At 38.6% G+C, this 22,182-nt stretch overlaps 1 protein-coding gene across 5 annotated transcripts in view; it reads left to right on the forward strand.

Moving 5' to 3' along the window:
- AKR1C3 (aldo-keto reductase family 1 member C3) overlaps positions 1–12,314 on the forward strand; it is an 87,068-nt gene extending 74,754 nt beyond the window's left edge. For all 5 annotated transcript variants that reach the window (XM_063709851.1, XM_055354060.2, XM_063709850.1 and 2 more), the window contains 8 exons: positions 1,060–1,227; positions 2,079–2,195; positions 3,432–3,509; positions 3,957–4,079; positions 6,709–6,818; positions 7,095–7,260; positions 10,186–10,268; positions 12,089–12,314. In XM_063709851.1, the coding sequence (XP_063565921.1) occupies positions 1,060–1,227; positions 2,079–2,195; positions 3,432–3,509; positions 3,957–4,079; positions 6,709–6,818; positions 7,095–7,260; positions 10,186–10,268; positions 12,089–12,131 (888 nt within the window). In that variant the 3' untranslated portion in view covers positions 12,132–12,314. The remainder of the gene's footprint in view (positions 1–1,059; positions 1,228–2,078; positions 2,196–3,431; positions 3,510–3,956; positions 4,080–6,708; positions 6,819–7,094; positions 7,261–10,185; positions 10,269–12,088) is intronic.
- The last annotated feature ends 9,868 nt before the right edge of the window (positions 12,315–22,182 follow it).

A 22,182-nucleotide genomic window follows, 5' to 3' on the forward strand; every position in this document is an offset into this window, starting at 1 on the left:
ATTGACAAAAGTGGTTTAATTTTTAATATAAATTGGCATGGGCAGGAAATGAAAATAACGACACAACTGAAGCTCCAGCCTTGGTAAACCTTTGAGTGTTGGCACACTAAAGACTGCTCTCAAAAAAGATTTAAAAAAAAAAAAAAAAAGACTGTTCTCAGGAGATGGCGGGGAGACCAGTATCTAGTTCCTTGTAATTTCAAAGAAACAAGAAAGCTTCTTTAAATACATGTAAAAATGAAAACAGTTTATTTATATTTTTGTCATTAAAAAATACCTTTGAAATCTTTATCCAAATTTGGTCAATAAGTCATTAATTTTAAACTTCACTGGAATTCTGTCTTTCCTGAGATAGCCTTATTTTTTATGGCAGAACTGTACCTTAGTAAATTCTTACAGATTTCATTGAATTTTTAATGTACAAATCGATATCCTCAGAGTATACGTCTTTACTCCTAGTGTTCAGTTCTGTTGTGTAGCCAGAATGACTGTGCAGAAAAGACTTAACATAATAGACTACTATTCACAGATGCATTATTTCCCAAGTGAACTCTAGTTGGGTCGATGTAACTAGCATCCAGTCAAAATCTCAAGAACTGAGACACCAAAGAACATCTCTTGTAGACAGTATTTCCCAAATACGATGTTGGAGGAAGTCTGAGTGAGCATTCTGTGTAATATCACTGGGAGAGAACTCATATGAGCTTGCACCGTTTCCCTTCTATACTCCATGTGATTTTTACCATGTATAATATCACTATATTAAAAATACTTAGGACTATTTCAGTCCTGTTAACTTTTCCAGCAAATCACTGAATCTGAGGGTGTTATTTGGTACCTCCATAACAGTGATCAACCAGAGATTGCCTGAGACTGAAGGTGTTTCTGGGATGCTCAACCTTTATTACTAACCAGGAAAGACTCAGGCAAACTGAGATGGAATTTTCACCCCACATACAGACAGGAGGAAAAGCTGATTCTTGTAAAAGTCAATGCTTGTGCCTGAACTACCTCTCAGCCACAATGATCACCAGATACTACCTTTGGTTGCTCCTCCAGGTTCCGAGAAGTAAAGCTTTGGAGGTCACAAAATTAGCAATAGAAGCTGGGTTCCGCCATATAGATTCTGCTCATTTATACAATAATGAGGAGCAGGTTGGACTGGCCATCCGAAGCAAGATTGCAGATGGCAGTGTGAAGAGAGAAGACATATTCTACACTTCAAAGGTACGGTGCCTATGATGAGCTTGTGTGCACATGTATTTATTGTGGTTGTGTGGAGATGACAATTCTATGACTGGATGAGTAGTTGTGGGTGAATTTTGCTTCTGGGTTCAAATTTATTCACACATATTCACATATTAAAACTGAAATCAAAATCAAGGAATGATGAGCACTTTTCATTTTGGCTGTGTTCCAATTTATGACCTGAAAGTCCCTTTACTTTTTTGAGCTTCAGCTGAGATCAGTGTGATTTGACATGTGCTATAGAATCACAGAGAACAATAATCATGTTATGGTTTTTCTTATCTCCTGGGTGATTTTCTAAGATTTCTTATTATTCTCTCAATTGCTATCTTTATCAGTGAGATAGAAAGCAATATAAGAAAGCTCTGGGAGTATTAAATAATAGACACTTAAATTGTCCTAAATTGTGTCCAGCATAGTGAGCATGTTCAAAACTTGTTTTACCCTTATGTTGCTTTAGTTTCTAAGCATCATAAATAGCTATTCTTAAGCATTGGGTTGAATGGATAGAAGAATTAGACTGTTAAAATGAGTTGTAAACTCTACCGAAGATAATTCAGGTAACATCATAATTATTACTTAATACTAATTTTTACATTTTAAGAATTTACTCGTATCATTCAGTAGATGTACAAACTATACATCCAACATATAATAAAGTTTATAAGGATAGGTCAGAGCCAAAGGAATCATGAGAAGGAAGAGAATATGTTTGCCAGTGGTCATAAATTTTGAAGCAGTAGGAAAATATCTAAATATTAGATGGCACAAAGTAATAAGATTTGCTCAAGCATTCATTCAAAATCACCTCCATTCTTTAACCTCTGCAGCTTTGGTCCACTTTTCATCGATCAGAGTTGGTCCGACCAGCCTTGGAAAACTCGCTGAAAAAAGCTCAATTGGACTATGTTGACCTCTATCTTATTCATTCTCCAGTGTCTCTAAAGGTATGCAGTTTGTATGAGCATAAAATTGCGCTTCTGCTGTCATTATAAACATTGTTTATCTGGATAGTTGAGCAGAGCTTTTTATTAGGAGGATGTAGGGATTATCACACAGAAGAAGAACTGTAAGTGGAACACCTAATTTCCTTTCTTTCGAGTAAATTTTGAATCCTACTTCTCTAATGCACACCTACAAGAAAAGAGTACAGCAACCTCAAAGCCTCTTCCTCAAAAACTTGAAATTACAATAGTCTCTTTCAAGGCACTGTCTTAGTTGTGGCTTTTGAGTCCATCTCTTGGGATGTTCCCAGACACAGAGTTTCATGCAGTGAAACTGCACATGTGATGCACAATGAGTTTCCACCATCTCTCCCCATTTCAAGCTGAAGCAGATTTGGTGGAAGCCACTATGCATGGTTCTTAAATTAGAAACCCTTAATATGGACTTGCAAAGCTTTATTATTCTGCTGCCTCTTCTTTCACAATAGAGTTTGAAGCTGTATTTAGCCAGGGATTACTGTGTAGTGTATAACTTTTGATTTAAAGTTACAGGAAACTACTCAGGCTAGTTAATGCAAAAGAGTTTTTACTGAGTTATGTAAAATGGGAAGTCAAAGACATGGCTACATTTAAGGATATGAAATAGTCTACAAAAATGTATCATTTCTCTATTCTTATCTCTAAACTCCAACACTTTTTTTTTATTATTGTTGACCCAAACTTTTTCACTGGTGGCGATTATGGCTTTGGAGCAGTTCAAGGCTCATGGTCATCACCATAAGACAACTCCTCTGGGTCTCCCAACTTCTGCTGACTCTATGTGATTCACAGTCCTGCCCAAAGACTATCAACTCTTCAGGTGGTCTGATAATCCTACCGTGTACAAGAGTACAATCCATTATTTTTGGATATCAAGGTATTTCCAAATCAAAGAGAGGTACTTTAATAGAGGAAATTATAAGGGCAGAATAAAGTGACATAAGTCAACTATGAAACTTGATTAAGACCTAGAAAATGGTCCTTTTCCATACATATAATATTTGTAAGAGATTAGAGGAAGCCTGTCTCCTGAATACATTCCTTATATCTTCATATGTAAAACACTTAGCACATATCACTTTCTGGAGCATTGTACCACCTGTCTCATGGAGGATTAGTGTCCTTAAAGGTACCTGGGATTACAGCTATGAGTGGAGAAATTAATTTGTGACATCATTAAAATGACTGCTTCTATTTCAGCCAGGTGAGGAACTTTCACCAACAGATGAAAATGGAAAAGTAATATTTGACATAGTGGATCTCTGTACCACCTGGGAGGTGAGTGCTTGGCGGAGAGGACACAGAGAAGGATGACAAAAAGAGAAAATCTGTTTCCCAGGTTCAATAGGAAAGAATTGAATATGCACCATTAGATCTAGAAATTCAGAAACTTTACAAGAGTAGCTTTGGTGAGATGAAGGGAAAAACACAAAAGCAATGTTTAGAGAGTGGGGCACAAGACTTGGGGGCAAGGAGGACAGGAATCTCTTTCCTTGCTTGTGCATTAATCTATCCAGTTTCCTAAGGAAGAGATAGAAATTCTTACTCTTGCTGCCTCTATCTTCTTCCCCTATTTGCTGTTTGAATTTTTCTCTTCTTGACAATCACTGCTAGCTATTTTCATTGTCATACTTTGAAAGTTGTTGCTCTCACAGTTCTGTCTTGCATTTATCATGATTTGCAGCCAACTGCACAAATAATTCCTCACCACCCCTTTCTCCACAGGCCATGGAGAAGTGTAAGGATGCAGGATTGGCCAAGTCCATTGGGGTGTCAAACTTCAACCGCAGGCAGCTGGAGATGATCCTTAACAAGCCAGGACTCAAGTACAAGCCTGTCTGCAACCAGGTGAGCTCCCTTGGCCTTCTCTCCTTTCGGTTCCTCATGCCCCTCTTCCTGTCCTGTTGACAAATATGTTTGTTTTGTCCCACTTATCTTTGTGAAGTAGAAGATTATCTAGAGAGCAAAGCTTCTGTCAAGAAAGGCATGAAGATTTCTTGTTTGTACCCTGCTTGGAAAAGTATTAGGGAAAAATTGGAATGAGTTTAATGTTGAATCGTGTGTAATATTTAGGGGCGGTCCATTTGATCAGGGAGGCCTGGAATCATCAATTAGAACTCAAGGAAGGGTGAACTTACCTCTAAGCTATGAAAGATGACCAGAAAGTGCATGGGTGAAGGTGATTTGGAGGGAATGGTGTATAGATATGAAGCTAGGAAAAGATGAAATGAGCTGTACATGAACAGAGAGTTAGAATAAGAGAAGAGAGGTGCTAGGGGTTTACATGGAATTTGGATGTCTGAATGCCTCTTCTTGATATTTCAACAATTCTTGACCAGGGGCATAGATATACTAAAAATTAGCTCCAGACAATGAAAGTCATCCATGTCAGAAAGAGAAAAATTAGGCCGGGTACAGTGGCTTATGCCTGTAATCCCAGCACTTTGGGAGGCAAAGGCAGGTGGATCACCTGAGGTTGGGAGTTCGAGACCAGCCTGACCAACATGGAGAAAGCCCATCTCTACTAAAAATACAAAAAATTAGCTGAGTATGGTGGCACATGCCCGTAATCCCAGCTGCTTGGGAGGCTGAGGCAGGAGAATCGCTTGAACCCAGGAGGCAGAGATTGCGGTGAGCCAAGGTCACGCCATTGCACTCCAGCCTGGGCAACAAGAGTGAAACTCCGTCTCAAAAAAAAAGAAAGAGAAAAATTACCTGTTTATGGAGATAACTGTTCACTGTGGATGAAATCAACACTGAGGAACTTTAGCAGAACATAGACCTGACCTACCACTGCCCATGTCTTAGTCTGCTACTTCTCTTTGGGGTCTGTCATCCAATCACTTGTTTAAACACATCTATTCTATGCATGGTTTTTTCATAGCTTAGCGATAAGTCCTTTTTTCCCCCTGAGTTATTGTTAATGATTCCAGGCCTCCTTGATCAAATTGACTTCCCCCAAATGTCACAAAAAAATTCAAAATTAAAGTCACTCTACCTTTTTACTAATTTACACTTTTTTATTCTTACTTTTATACAACTTAGAGCCAATGAGTAAAGATCTACAATTGAAATGTGAAGTGTATAAAATTTGTGGATTTGGCCTAATGATACAGTTCCATCATATCCAAATAGAAACATTAAGAAAATGCAGTTTTAATATTAGTCCTTCAATTTTTTGATAATTTTCAAACTTTCAGAAAATTTGATAAAAATAATATACGATTCAACATTACCATTTATATTCAAAATTGTTAACACTTTGCCACATTGCCAAATATTTATGGCAAATATTTATGTGGGTGTATCTGCATAAATACATACAATATTTTCAAAATCTCTTTAAAATAAATTGGAAAGATGACAATTCACCTCTACAGACCTAAATAAAGTATGTCACAGAAATGAAGATATTCTTCCAGCTACAATATAATTATTGTATCTAAGGAAACTAACTGCAATGCCCTCATGTCGTTTAACATCCAGTCTATATTTGAATTTCCCATTGTTTAATGGAAATGTCTTTTATAGCACTCCCTTTTAAAACATAATGGAAACAAGTTGTGAGCTGATCTGTTCTTTATAATCATAGGTTTTCCATTCAGCAATTACTAATAATCCACTGGGTGATAATTCCTAACAGAAGAAGTCATATTCCATGACAAATTTTCACATATGATTGTGTAAACATCACTAATACTTTTGTATTTTATGGTTATTTATTATTTTTTGGAGTTTTTAGATAATCATTTTCAATTTTAAAACCTTATTTAACTATTCTTACATGACATTTTACTATGAAAAAAATCCTTCATCAAATCAAAATGAAGAACAAATATTCCTCAAAGACAAAGTTTAATACTTTCCTCTAAATATCAATTTCCTAAGAGATTACTATAATAACCACCAGTGGTGGAGGCAAATTATTTTGTTCTTTCTTGCTCTCTGATTATCTCACTCATTACTCTGGACTTGGACATTTTTCCTTAAGATTTTTAATTAATTTTTGTTAGTGCTCATTCTTACCCAATGGGTAGATTTTTTTCTTGATGCTGAAATCTATCCAAACATCACCAGTGACATTTCTTTGAAAGTAGTGCTTTTGTCTTTCAGACTTGCCCTCACGAGTCCTTGACCAAATTCTTGCTTTCTGGCACAATCTGAAGCCCAAAGGCTCTAAGAATCTTACTGTATCCCAGATATGGAACTTGTTACACCTCCTTCTAGTTGTCAAAGGTCTTTGGAAGCCAGGATCTGATTCATAGATGAGCTTCTGTTCAGAAATGACATTCCCATTTATACTTTTAGAAGATAGAGATATAAAATTTATTTCTATGAAAAAGATTATTACTTGACAATAATATTCTCAGCTCAAATATAATGCTATACTGATTATTATTAAGCTTCCTTACTCTCATCTTTTTAATATTAACATAACTATTTCATATAAATTGATGCTTCTTTTCATCAACTGCAGGTAGAATGTCATCCGTATTTCAACCGGAGTAAATTGCTAGATTTCTGCAAGTCAAAAGATATTGTTCTGGTTGCCTATAGTGCTCTGGGATCTCAACGAGACAAACGATGGTAATAAAAACAATGGGACCTTTACATAAACCTTCATTTTGCAGAAAATTTTTTAGTCAGAGCATCCTCAGTTTCCTGTAGTTAAGTCTCAAGTGGCTCATGGAGAGGAAAGATAATTGAATTTCTGAGGAGATCTCGGATGATGCTGATGGTGATGCTTGGGGGCCTCTCTTGAGAAGCTCTGGTGCAGAGTGGACGCCTTAGTCTGTTTAGGGAGCCGCCTAACAAACTGTATCCCCAGCCTCAGGGCTTCAGCATTTCTGCCTTTCCTTCCAGGGTGGACCCGAACTCCCCGGTTCTCTTGGAGGACCCAGTCCTTTGTGCCTTGGCAAAAAAGCACAAGCGAACCCCAGCCCTGATTGCCCTGCGCTACCAGCTGCAGCGTGGGGTTGTGGTCCTGGCCAAGAGCTACAATGAGCAGCGCATCAGAGAGAATGTCCAGGTGAGGAGAGGGGCTGTGGGCCTCAGGGTGCCTGCACAGTGTCCTTCACACGTGTGCTTCTTGTAAGGCTCTCAGGACAGCCTTGGGCCAGCTCCATTTCCCTGTATTTCCCATATGAACGCTTTGCATGCATCCTGAGGGTTTCTTCTACTCTACCACGGGAGAGGCAGCACAGGTGCAGAGAATTAAGATGGGACCAAAAATGGAGATTTTTTTATTTCAGCATTAAGCTGACAATCTACTCTGCATCCCTGCACCAGGAACATCATTTTTTCATGTTGTTTGTTTGGTTTTGGTTTTTTTTTTGAGACAGAGTCTCATTCTGTCTCCCAGGTGGGATGATTCTCCTGCCTCAGCCTCCTGAGTAGCTGGGATTACAGGTGCCTACCACCAAGCCCGGCTAATTTTTGTAATTTTTAGTAGAGAGGGTGTTTCGCCATGTTGGCCAGGCTAGTTCCAAACTCCTGACCTCAGGCAACCCACCTGCCGTGGCCTCCCAAAGTGGTACTACAGGTGTGAGCCACCACTCCTGGCCTCCTCTTCATCTTCAGAAATGTGGAGTAGCATTAGGTGTTCTTTAGTCTACCAATCATTGTGGATTTTTTATTTCCATGTCTTTGTACACTCAGTTAAAATTTCACATATTTATTCACTTGGAGTTTTCTGTTTGTGTACTGCCTGTTTAAGTCTTTGACTCTTAGTTGCTTTTTTTTAAGTATAGGAGACCATAATTATACTATTAAATAGGGCTATTAAACAAATCACCCTCAACATAGGGGTTTAAGATGAAAACCACTGATTTACTCAGGATTCTCTAGTTAGTTAGAAAATTAGCATGGCCTCAGCCTGAACTTAGTCAAGTTCTGTTCTTGGTTGGGCTCTCTCATGTGTTTGCAAGACAACGAGATAGCTCTGCTTCAAGATGTCAATGGGACATTTGTCTGGGTGCCATTTTCTCCTTCATATAGTTCATCCTCCAGCCATCCAGCCCAGACTTCACCTCAGCACGTGGCATGACCCCAAGGCAGTGAGTGGACACATGCAAAGCCTTTTCATGTCTAGGCTCAGGGCTGCCACGCCATTGCTTCTGGCAAATATTACCCACTAATGCAAGTTACAGGACAGGCCAGACTCAAGGGATGGGTAAATAGACACCACCACTTATTGGAAGGAGCTAGAAATTCATATAACCAAGCAAGTGGATACAGGGACATGTGATTGTTGGAGGAAGTGTTTCTTATTAATCTATGATGGATTAATATATGATAGGTTAATATATATGATAGATTGATATATATATTATAGTTTAATAAGATATATGAGATAGATTACATATATATACATATATATATCCTGGGTATTAATCGTTTAGAGATTTAGATGTATTATTGAAGTACCACCTCCCAAATTGCATATGTGCTGTGATTTTCTCTGTAGTTATGTTTTCATGAACAAAAGTTGCTACTTTTCATGTAGTTAAATTATTCATGCCTCTTTCCTGTGGTTGATGAGCGGCATGTCTTTTCTTATATTGGGAACATGACAATCTTTTAATATGTTATCTTGCAAAATTGGTAATTCTGTTATAAATTAGTTGTAAATTCAAATGAATTTTTTTCAATACTAAGTAAAATAAAAATCCAAATATGCACATGAAATTTCTAAGTTGATATCAAAAGGTGCCACCAACAATTATTGAAAAGCGTTCACATTTGCTCACATATCTTGATTTTTTTACCTCTACCATAAATGAAACATTCATAAATAATATTCTTGCCTCTCTTTTGTCTTCAATTGACTTATTTACTTTTCTGTACTGTCTAAATAATGAAAGGTCTTGCTACCAGAATGGTACAACTTTTTTTCTAACTCTTTATTTTATTTGATAATATCTTGATTATTCTTGACTGACTATTCTGTTATATGAAATTTTGAAACATCAACATCCAGGAAAGAGTACATATTTTAGTCTTTGGTTGATATTGTATTGAAACTGCAGTTCACTGTGAAGAGAACTTTTTGACAATATTGAGACTTTCAACCTATGATTAATTCCAACTATTTAAATGGCCTTTTAATATATATTTCATTAATTTTATAACATTCTCCATTAAACCATATGTATTTTTAAATATTTATTCATAGAATACTGAAAATTATTAGAACCTCTTGATAACGTTTTCCTTTTTGTTTTGTGGATTTTCTAATGTGTAGAAATGTTAAAAGAAAAATGTAATGAACACCTTTTACCTAGACTCATTGTTAACTTGTTCATGTTTTTTATTCTCTCTCATTCTCTGTATCACTATTACAGAGTGATTTATTCATTCAATTAATAGTTTTATTCAATTCCATGTGTTAGCAATTAGTGGCATCCTCTTGATATTTAAAGTCTCTCAAATTTAGAGAGTAAGATACACTTCAAGCCTGTATCTGTTTCCTTTAGACATGAAATTGTTGGTAATTAGACAATTCCTGCCTTGAATTATGTTGAAAACAAATGTTGTTTGCATTATACCTGTTTATTAAAGAGATATAGAAATTCAACAATATCTATCGAACTTACTATATAATCTTCTGTTATTTAAAAATTTGCCTCTAGATTCTTGTGGGTCCTCTAGGTACATGACCCCATCATGTGGGCACAATGTCAGCGCTGTTTCTTCTCCATTTTCTGTTGAAATTTTCTCTTTGTCTGCAGAGTTGTGCAGTTTCAATACGTAATATCTAGGAATGGATTTCTGCTTATTTTTCGTGGGCTATTCACTGACCCACCTGCGTGTTTAGAGATGACTTCTATAACTGTTTAAAACTTACCAATATTTTAAGTATTGTCTCTGCACCCTACTGTCTAATATACTTGGGGTTTCACAAGTGGCAATTATGCAATCTAAAAATAATAAAAGTTTTTTATTTCTGTGATAGGTTTTTGAGTTCCAGTTGACTGCAGAGGACATGAAAGCCATAGATGGCCTAGACAGAAATCTCCACTATTTTAACAGTGATAGGTAAGTTTCCTTTGTAAATGGGTGATCTAATTTATTTTTGGAGAAGGAATGTAGGATGGGTGTTGAGTGACCTCCATACCAGAGGGACAGAGGCCAATGTGAGTCAGGTGAGACTGGAACTCTCCTGCTGGATTCACTCCAGAGCTCTGTTCTCTGGCAGGGTGAGTGGGCAGGGATCAGCATGGGTCAACCTGTGCCTCTGCTCTCCTGACTCCATGGAACTTTCCAGAGCAGCCAACATCATTGCCAAGTCTGCACCTTCCATATAGGCCTGGTGTTTCTACCACTGGACATGCTTTGCCCATGTGACTTCATTAGATGTTTCCAAATCTGTGCTTATACCACATTGTCCCAAACCTGCTCAGCTCCTTATCAAATCAAAAACATTTCCATCAACTTTATGGCCCAGGTGCCAATTCCCACCTCCTTCATATCAAAAACATTTCCATCAACTTTATGGCCCAGGTGCCAATTCCCACCTCCTTCATATGCAATTGCTTGCTAGATCCTGTCAATTCAGCATCTTTTATTATTTCAAATGTTTTTCCTCCTTCTCCTTGCATGTTTGTTCATGCCCCAAACTCTGCTTTTGCCTCCAGAAAGCCTTCCTTAGTGGAGTGAATAGGAGCGCTTGTCCTTGATTTCCTGCAATATGGAGCTCTCAAGGCAGAGAATTTAAAAAAAATTAAAATCAAAGAAAGAGTGTGAGTGTGGAGGCAGAAGCTCCATTGTTGTATTTAATTTGTAGCTGATAAAAGATCTTTACTATTCCCTAAGGTTCTAGGATTCATAGACGGTCATTCATTTAATGAGGGAAAAGCAGGAAGTTATGGCCGGGCGCAGTGGCTCACGCCTATAATCCCAGCACTTTGGGAGGCTGAGGTGGGCAGATCGACTGAGGTCAGGAGTTCGAGACCAGCCTGGCCAACATGGTGAAACACTGTCTCTACTAAAAATATAAAAATTAGCCAGGCATGGTGACACTTACCTGTAATCCCAGCTACTTGGAAGGCTGAGGCAGGAGAATCGCTTGAACCCAGGAGGCAGAGGATGCAGCAGTGAGCTGAGATCACACCACTGCACTCCAGCCTGAGTGACAGAGTGAGGCTACATCTCAAAAAAAAAAAAAAAAAGTAGGAAGTTATGTAACTGCTGGCAGTGGAAATTTTAACAAGTGATAGGGTGAGATAGTGTGTGAAAAAGCATAAGTACGGTGGCCCTTCATAAGTGCTTAAAAATTGGTAGATATCATTAATATTTTTTTAGTTTCAAGGAAAATAAAGAATAAAAAAAGGAAACCATGTAAAAGAAAGGAGGAGTAGCAAGCATCAGTAATTCTTATCATCACTTAAAAATGTAATAAGCTGGTGTTTATCTGTTCCTTTGTTATTTCTATATAAGAATTTTTAATGCATGGTAGCTCCTTGGATATTAGACCCTATATCATATATAACAATTTACATTTCTGAATCTTACAAAATATATTGCATACAGTAGGCAGTAGCAGGTAATAAGTAAAGTAACAAAAGAAAGTATAATCAGAGTATCTCTGCTCTCCTGACAGATGTACAGGAATATGCTTGAATATTTGACTTTGTGTGTTTTACGTGTTAACTTCCAGATAAGGGAATATGATTGAATAATTTATTATTTTGAAAATACCTTTATGAACATGGCTTCATAATATAGTAAGAAAGGCAGATTCTACAACTAGTCAGACAACTTAACATTCACACTAATGACAGCTTCATTGAAATCACTTTACTACTCCCCTAGTAATGGAGCCATTGCATTCATATTATACATTATTCTCTTTTCAGTCTTGCTAGCCACCCTAATTATCCGTATTCAGATGAATATTAACATGGAGGGCTTTGCCTGATGTCTACCAGAAGCCCTGTGTGTGGATGGTGATGCAGAGGACGTCTCTATGCCGGGGACTGGACACATCACCTCTACTTAAATCCATCCTGTTTAGCGACTTCAGTCAACTAGAGCTGAGACCATAGGCCAGAAAGACAATAAATTTTTATCATTTTGAAATAATTGAATGTTTTCTCAAAGATTCTTTACCTACTCTGTTCTGTAGTGTGTGTTTTCTTCTGGCTCAACAGGGCTAAAAACTGTGTGATTTTCCTGTAAGTTAGGAGTGGGGGAATAATAATCATTTATAGACATACTGTAATGGGACTGCAATAAGAGTTTTCAGCCTCTAGAGAAGGAGCAGGTGACAGGTGTGGATCAGTTAGTGCCTCTTTAGCTCTTTTAAGAAGAACTCGCACAGCATGAACTCTGGAAGGTAAGCGATATTGACAGGATGACCAGCAATCCACAGGCTCCCTACAGCAGTACAAGGGTCAGAGCTCCTGGAGCCTGGGGAGGAGGCATCCCTGTGAGAGGGGTGGTCAGGGCACCCACCAAGGAGAAATAATTGAAAGAAGCTATGGGGGAGGTAAGGAGAAGGGAGTCAAGCATATCTCTGCTTGGAAAATTTGGCACTTTTTTTGATAATCATAGTTGTAAATAAAACATTCAACAATGTTTTTAAAAACCGCAGAGCTGGGAGTCCAGCCTTGACCCCCACCAAGTGTGCCCTGTGACACCAGTGACCTTGGGGGGCTGTGGTGGGGCAGGACATCAAAGAAACAATGAACTATATGTGTACATATGTATGTGTGCATGTGTATATATGTATGTGTGCATATGTGTACATATGTGTGCACGTGTACACGTGTATATATGTACATATGCACGCATGTGTACATATGTACACGTGTATGTACATATGTGTATGTGTGCATGTATATATGTATGCACACATGTACACATATTTGTATATAATAAAAATATTTGTTAATAAAAATATTTGTATGTTTTATACATAAAATAAGGTACACTATCAAATATGAAACAGAAAATATCCCAAAGTCATTACATATTACTTACATATTACTGCCAAATTACTATTAAAATGGTAGGTAATACATCGAATCCAATTTTCAAAAATCTCAAACATCTTCTGAAAACATTACGTGGAAAACAGCATGATGCTTTTAAACTCTGCTAACTTTTAGAACCACCTCTACAAAGACGTAATTATTCTGCAGTTTTTAGGGGTATACATTTCATCAGCTCATCGTGAGGATGCAAATCTTTATTTCAGATGACTCTTTTTGAAAACTTGGGACAATGTCATGGCCTGTTGGTTAAGGCATTTTGAGAAGAACAGTGTTTTTTGACCTGGGCACACTTTCTAACACATTCATTCTCAACTGTTCTTATGCTGTTGGCCACCTTAACCCCATCAAAGCCATGTCTCTCAGCTGATGAGCATCCCCTCAAGTTTCATAGTAACCACAATCTTTTGTTAAATTATTTGTTCCTGAAAATTGGAAAAGGCCATATACTTTGGAGTTCCCTATTCCAATTTTTGGGTGATTTTCTGGCTTTACATACCACTTATAGGCCGAGAAACCTCCAAACAGTGTCTCTAGCTCTGCTTTTTTCCCCGGACTCCTGAATAGAACATGAAATTATCTACTCTAACATCCCTACATTAGTGTCTAACATTCACTGTTGGCATGCCTCAAATAAAACTGATGTCAACCACTGTCATCCTGTTCCAAATCAACTTTTTTACTCTAATGATTATTTCACATCTACTGAAGTTGATTTACATAGTTACTAAAGAAAGGTTGATTTTTTTGAACTTAGTAGTCAAGTGTATAAAGCCAAAGGAAAATTTTTAATTTCTTTAGCATGCAGAACATTTCTTTTTTTAAGATGTGAAATAATTATTAGGGTGGTTATTTGTAATTACTAAATTTGCTAGAGGCTTATTCCAATTCTTCACCCTCCATTTCCACTTCCTATTTTTAAAAGAAAGTTTCTGAGAATTTCATAAAGTTCAATGCCTGGCTTCAGGAACCCTTGGAATGTAACCAAATTATACAGAAACTACCAATCCTGTTTTCTCTACAAGAAATGCTGGAAGACGGGTATTTCTGCATTTCCATCTGAGGTACTGGGTTCATCTCACAAAGGAGTGCCAGACAGTGGGCGCAGGTCAGTGGGTGCAGCGCACCATGCAAGAGATGAAGCAGGGCGAGGCATTGCCTCACTCGGGAAGCGCAAGGGGACAGGGAGTTCCCTTTCCTAGTCAAAGAAAGGGGTGACAGCACCTGGAAAATCGGGTCACGCCCACCCTAATACTGCGCTTTTCCAACGGGCTCAAAAAACCGCGCAGCAGGAGATTATATCCCGCACATGGCTCAGAGGGTCCTATCCCGCACCTGGCTCAGAGGGTCCTATGCCCACAGAGTCTCGCTGATTGCTAGCACAGCAGTCTGAGATCAAACTGCAAGGCAGCAGCGAGGCTGGGGGAGGGGCACCCGCCATTGTCAAGACTCGCTTAGGTAAACAAAGCAGCCAGCAGCCAGGAAGCTCCAACTGGGTGGAGCCCACCACAGCTCAAGGAGGCCTGCCTGCCTCTGTAGGCTCCACCTCTGGGGGCAGGGCACAGACAAACAAAAACACAGCAGTAACCTCTGCAGACTTAAATGTCCCTGTCTGACACCTTTGAAGAGAGCAGTGGTTCTCCCAGCACGCAGCTGGAGATCTGAGAACGGGCAGACTGCCTCCTCAAGTGGGTCCCTGACCCCTGACCCCCGAGCAGCCTAACTGGGAGGCACCCCCCAGTAGGGGCAGACTGACACCACACATGGCTGGGTACTCTTCTGAGACAAAGAAGAGTTAGACTCTTAAGTAAAGACTTAGACTCCCACACATTAATAATGGGAGACACTTTAACACCCCACTGTCAACATTAGACAGATCAAGGAGACAGAAAGTTAACAAAGATACCCAGGAATTGAACTCAGCTCTGCACCAAGGGGACCTAATAGACATCTACAGAACTCTCCACCCCAAATCAAAAGAATATACATTTTTTTCAGCACCACACCATACCTATTCCAAAATTGACCACATAGTTGGAAGTAAAGCTCTCCTCAGCAAATGTAAAAGAACAGAAATTATAACAAACTGTCTCTCAGACCACAGTGCAATCAAACTAGAACTCAGGATTAAGAAACTCACTCAAAACTGCTCAACTACATGGAAACTGAACAACCTGCTCCTGAATGACTACTGGGAACATAACGAAATGAAGGCAGAAATAAAGATGTTCTTTGAAACCAATGAGAACAAAGACACAACATACCAGAATCTCTGGGACACATTCAAAGCACTGTGTAGAGGGAAATTTATAGCACTAAATGCCCACAAGAGAAAGCAGGAAAGATCCAAAATTGACACCCTAACGTCACAATTAAAAGAACTAGAAAAGCAAGAGCAAACACATTCAAAAGCTAGCAGAAGGCAAGAAATAACTAAAATCAGAGCAGAACTGCAGGAGACAGAGACGCAAAAAACCCTTCAAAAAATTAATGAATCCAGGAGCTGGTTTTTTGAAAGGATCAACAAAATTGATAGACCGCTAGCAAGACTAATAAAGAAAAAAAGAGAAGAATCAAATAGACACAATAAAAAATGATAAAGGGGATATCACCACCAATCCCACAGAAATACAAACTACCATCAGAGAATACTACAAACACCTCTATGCAAATAAACTGGAAAATCTAGAAGAAATGGATAAATTCCTTGACACATACACTCTCCCAAGACTAAACCAGGAAGAAGTTGAATCTCTGAATAGACCAATAACAGGAGCTGAAATTGTGGCAATAATCAATAGCTTACCAACGAAAAAGAGTCCAGGACCAGATGGATTCACAGCCGAATTCTACCAGAGGTACAAGGAGGAACTGGTACCATTCCTTCTGAAACTATTCCAATCAATAGAAAAAGAGGGAATCCTCCCTAGCTCATTTTATGAGGCCAGCATCATCCTGATACCAAAGCCAGGCAGAGACACAAACAAAAAAGAGAATTTTAGACCAATATCCTTGATGAACATTGATGCAAAAATCCTCAATAAAATACTGGCAAACCGAATCCAGCAGCACATCAAAAAGCTTATCCACCATGATCAAGTGGGCTTCATCCCTGGGATGCAAGTCTGGTTCAATATATGCAAATCAATAAATGTAATCCAGCATATAAACAGAACCAAAGACAAACACCACATGATTATCTCAATAGATGCAGAAAAGGCCTTTGACAAAATTCAACAAACCTTCATGCTAAAAATTCTCAATCAATTAGGTATTGATGGGACGTATCTCAAAATAATAAGAGCTATCTATGACAAACCCACAGCCAATATCATACTGAATAGGCAAAAACTGGAAGCATTCCCTTTGACAACTGGCACAAGACAGGGATGCCCTCTCTTACCACTCCTGTTCAACATAGTGTTGGAAGTTCTGGCCAGGGCAATTAGGCAGGAGAAGGAAATAAAGGGTATTCAATTAGGAAAAGAGGAAGTCAAATTGTCCCTGTTTGCAGATGACATGATTGTATACCTAGAAAACCCCATTGTCTCAGCCCAAAATCTCCTTAAGCTGATAAGCAACTTCAGCAAAGTCTCAGGATACAAAATCAATGTACAAAAATCACAAGCATTCTTATACACCAATAACAGATAAACAGAGAGCCAAATCATGAGTGAACTCCCATTCACAATTGCTTCAGGGAGAATAAAATACCTAGGAATCCAACTTACAAGGGATGTGAAGGACCTCTTCAAGGAGAACTACAAACCACTGCTGAAGGAAATAAAAGAGGATACAAAGAAATGGAAGAACATTCCATGCTCATGGGTAGGAATAATCAATATCATGAAAATGGCCATACTGCCCAAGGTAATTTATAGATTCAGTGCCATCCCCATCAAGCTACCAATGACTTTCCTCACAGAATTGGAAAAAAACTACTTTAAAGTTCATATGGAACCAAAAAAGAGCCCGCATTGCCAAGTCAATCCTAAGCCAAAAGAACAAAGCTGGAGGCATCACACTACCTGACTTCAAACTATACTACAAGGCTACAGTAACCAAAAGAGCATGGTACTGGTACCAAAACAGAGATATAGATCAATGGAACAGTACAGAGCCCTCAGAAATAACGCCGCATATCTACAACTATCTGATCTTTGACAAACCTGAGAAAAACAAGCAATGGGGAAAAGATTCCCTATTTAATAAATGGTGCTGGGAAAACTGGCTAGCCATGTGTAAAAAGCTGAAACTGGATCCCTTCCTTACACCTTATACAAAAATCAATTCAAGATGGATTAAAGACTTAGATGTTAGACCTAAAACCATAAAAACCCTAGAAGAAAACCTAGGCAATACCATTCAGGACATAGGCATGGGCAAGGACTTCATGTCTAAAACACCAAAAGCAATGGCAACAAAAGACAAAATTGACAAATGGGATCTAATTCAACTAAAGAGCTTCTGCACCGCAAAAGAAACTACCATCAGAGTGAACCGGCAACCCACAAAATGGGAGAAAATTTTGGCCACCTACTCATCTGACAAAGGGCTAATATCCAGAATCTACAATGAACTCAAATTTACAAGAAAAAAGCAACCCCATCAAAAAGTGGGCAAAGGAAATGAACAGACACTTCTCAAAAGAAGACATTTATGCAGCCAAAAAACACATGAAAAAATGCTCACCATCACTGGCCATCAGAGAAATGCAAATCAAAACCACAATGAGATATCATCTCACACCAGTTAGAATGACAATCATTAAAAAGTCAGGAAACAACAGGTGCTGGAGAGGATGTGGAGAAATAGGAACACTTTTACACTGTTGGTGGGACTGTCAACTAGTTCAATCATTGTGGAAGTCAGTGTGGCAATTCCTCAGGGATCTAGAACTAGAAATACCATTTGACCCAGCCATCCCATTACTGGGTATATACCCAAAGGACTATAAATCATGCTGCTATAAAGACACATGCACACATATGTCTATTGCGGCACTATTCACAATAGCAAAGACTTGGAACCAACCCAAATGTCCAACAATGATAGACTGGATTAAGAAAATGTGGCACATATACACCATGGAATACTATGCAGCCATAAATAATGATGAGTTCATGTCCTTTGTAGGGACATGGATGAAATTGGAAATCATCATTCTCAGTAAACTATCGCAAGAACAAAAATCCAAACACCGCATATTCTCACTCATAGGTGGGAATTGAACAATGAGGTCACATGGACACAGGAAGGGGAACATCACACTCTGGGGACTGTTGTGGGGTGGGGGGAAGGGGGAGAGATAGCATCAGGAGATATACCTAATGCTAGATGACGAGTTAGTGGGTGCAGCTCACCAGCATGGCACATGTATACATATGTAACTAACCTGCACATTGTGCACATGTACCCTGAAACTTAAAGTATAATAATAATAAAAAATAATAATAATTAAAAAAAAAGAAATGCTGGAGGGAATACTTCAGTTGAATAGAAGGAAGCAGACAGTAACTGAAAGCCGTATAGAGCTATAAACACTTCTAGTCTATGTAAATAAATATATGGCAAAATATGAAAACGTATTTTTGAAATTTTGGTTTGTATTCTATTTTTCTTCAGAATTTAAAACATAGAAATAAGTATAATTACTTGTTAATATGTACACAATATATAATGTCCTAATGAGTGACAAAAATAATATGAAATGGGAAAAAACCTGGGAAAATTAGTTTTTATATGAAATGGAAGTTAAATTGATGTTGATTCAATGTAAATTGTTATAACTCTATGAAGTTGTATGTCATCCAGACAGCAACTACAAAGATAATAACTGTAGAATATACTCAAGAGGAAATGAGAAGGGAATCCAAATGTCATTTAAAAAATTACACAATCTCACAAAATAGTAGTAATGATGGATATGAAGGACAAAAGCTATAGACATGGAGAAAAACATTAAAAATGGCAAAAGTAACTCTTTTCCCGTCACTAATGACAGTCATGTGTCATGTAATGCCTGAGCTATCTTGAGAAGGGCTTTGTTAGGTAACTTTTTCATTGTGTGGACATCATAGTGTATAGATAATTCTCTCAAACCTTGTCATGATCCTATCAGCGATCTTTATGTCATATTCTAAATCCTTTGTTTTCATTTCAACATTCTTCATAGCATCTTCATCAGAAGTGAAATCCATTTCACCAAACCACTTTCTTTGTTCATCCATAAAAAGCAACTTCTCATTTGTGAAAATTATATGAGACTGCAACCACTCAGTCAATTTTCAATTCTAATTCTAGTTATCTTGCTATTTTCACCAAATCTGCAATTACTTTCCCCACTGAAGTCCTGAATTCCTCAAAGTCATCCATCTATGAGGGCTGGAATCAACATCTTCTAAACTCCTGTTCAAGTGTATATTTTGCCCTCCTTTCATGAGTCATGAATGTTATTAGTGGCATCTAGAATAGCGTATTAGCGTTCTCCAGAGGGACAGAACTAGTGGAATTTATATATATATAAAGGGGAGTTTACTAAGTATGAACTCACGTGATCACAAGGTCCCACAACAGGCCATCTGCAGGCTGAGGAGCAAAGAGAGCCAGCCCAAGTTCCAAAACTGAAGAATTTGGAGTATGATGTTCAAGGGAAGGAAGCATCTAGCACAGGAGAAAGATATAGACCGTGAGGCTAGGCCAGTCTCTCCTTTCATGTTTTTCTGCCTGCTTATATTCTAGCCATGCTGACAGCTGATTAGATTCTGCCCACCCAGATTAAGGGTGGGTCTGCCTTTTCTAGCCCACTGACTCAAATGTTAATCTCTTTTGGCCACACCCTCAGAAACACACCCAGGATCAACACTGTATTCTTCAATCCAGTGAAGTTGGCACTCAGAATTAACCATCCCAAGTCTACCCTTTGTTAACTTGAACCCATACACATCTCCTGAGATCATACATAGTATTCAAATAAATACAATAATAAGGTCATAATTATGCCTAACATAGTACAACTATCCTTCCTACAACCAGAAACGCACCAATCCTCACCCCAAATACTATTACATAAAGTAAACAATACTTAAATGCTGATGTGAAGTCAATAAATCTTATGTCACATGATAAAGAAAGGAAATAAAATGAAGATTTTTTTTAGTACAAGTATATACATGCACGAATATGGTTTTAACAAAAGGAGGAAATACTCATGACAATTACAGTCCTCTTTTCTGCAGCTGGTCACATGGTCATAGCCAGTATTGATGACTACCTTCTTCTACTACCCAGTATACATACCTATGTATACCTGATATACAAGCACCTCAGCAGGTCATGTTTTCTTCCTGGTGGAGTGACCCAAACCTTCATTTTTGAAGGATCTGGGTCACTTGTAGTCCTGCTGGATTGGGCTGTTGTAGTTTCCCATTGACCTTAATCACACAGCATGGTAATACTAAGCGACGCCCTAATGCATACTCTTCCTTACCTCTGTTGTGAAGTAGTAGACTGATTTCATCTTGATAGCCCGGGTCAGTCACCCCAGCCAACACTGTACCTCCCTTCTTAGCCTGTTGACTTAAAGGTAGGAGGAACCCAAAGTGTCCAGATGACTATCTTTCAGTTTAATGGAATTGTCATTGTGTCTTCTGGTGGCAGCGTTCTTCCCTCTAGAACTAAGATCTCTAGGCCAGCAGAAAGTGATGTCACGGGAACAGGAAGCAAAAATTTTGTTAGTGGATCACTAGGGGTTATGCTGAGTGGTGCCACTTCCACTTCCACCCCTTGATTCCTGGACCGTGAATCCTGGCTATGAGAGAAACAGTACTAATACATTGGACGCTGATTCAGGGCATACACAGCCTTCTGGAGAACTTTGCCCCATCCCTGCAAAGCACTGTCACCAACTTTCTAATCATGCTTCTTCCAAGTCCCTGACCATCCAGCCAAAAGCTACAGGCCATGAATCACTATATAATCACACATCTGGTCATTTCTCCTTCCATGCAGAGTGCACAACCAGGTGCACTGCTTGAAGTTCTGCCCACTGGGAAGATTTCCCTTCATTGCTGTCCTTCAGGGATGTAGGACATCAAAGGGGCTGTAGTGCTACAGCTGTCTGCTTTTGGGTGGCCCCCACGTATCATGCAGAACCACCTGTGAATGACTTACAAAATATAGTAATTCTTGATCACTGGAAATGTTAAATCCTGGAAAACGTAGCATTCGTATGTGTGATGTTAACATCATTTTCCCACACTTGTTGGCCGAAGATTCATTTGATGAATCCAATCTCTCCAAAATAGATGATTGTGATGATTCGTAGAATTCTGATGTTAGTTCTCTTTAGAAATAACTCCAAGAACAGTTTTTATATTTTTACATTGAAAATAAGTCAGATTTGCTTCAGCCTCAAAAAGTGTGTTTATGTAAAATTAAATGAGCACTGGCAGTGAGCTTTTTTTTTTTTTAAACAGGAAAAGGGTTAAAAGGTGCTTCCTCCTAAACATGAGTCTACAAAATAGCCACATTTAATTCACCGCTTAACCACTTTTAAATGTTAGTTTCCTGAGCCAAAATGAGGATTCAGGAGCAAACAATGAGGTAGCGGACTTGAGCTGCCCTCAGATAACAAGACCTATTTGTACATTTGGCTCCAGGGTGGTCTTCAACTATAGGAGATACTGGTTCATGGAGATATGGGAAGAACATATCCACCCTCAATCGAGGATTCCTGAAGCAAGCCAGGACCTGGGGTAGGATTGATACCCTCCAGATTGTCTCCAATTTGGAAAACTTTGTCACAAATGGTATGTCTGTGATTATCAGGTATTAGGATCACCCACTCAGGACATGCTGGTTCTAGGTGTGTAGAGAAATTAGAAACTGTCTTAGTCCATTGTGTTGCTATAAAGGAATACCTGAAGCTGAGTATTTATAAAGAAGAGGTTTGTTGG

Source organism: Gorilla gorilla, chromosome 8 (genome assembly GCF_029281585.2).
Source record: "Gorilla gorilla gorilla isolate KB3781 chromosome 8, NHGRI_mGorGor1-v2.1_pri, whole genome shotgun sequence".
NCBI classification, from domain to species: domain Eukaryota; kingdom Metazoa; phylum Chordata; class Mammalia; order Primates; family Hominidae; genus Gorilla; species Gorilla gorilla.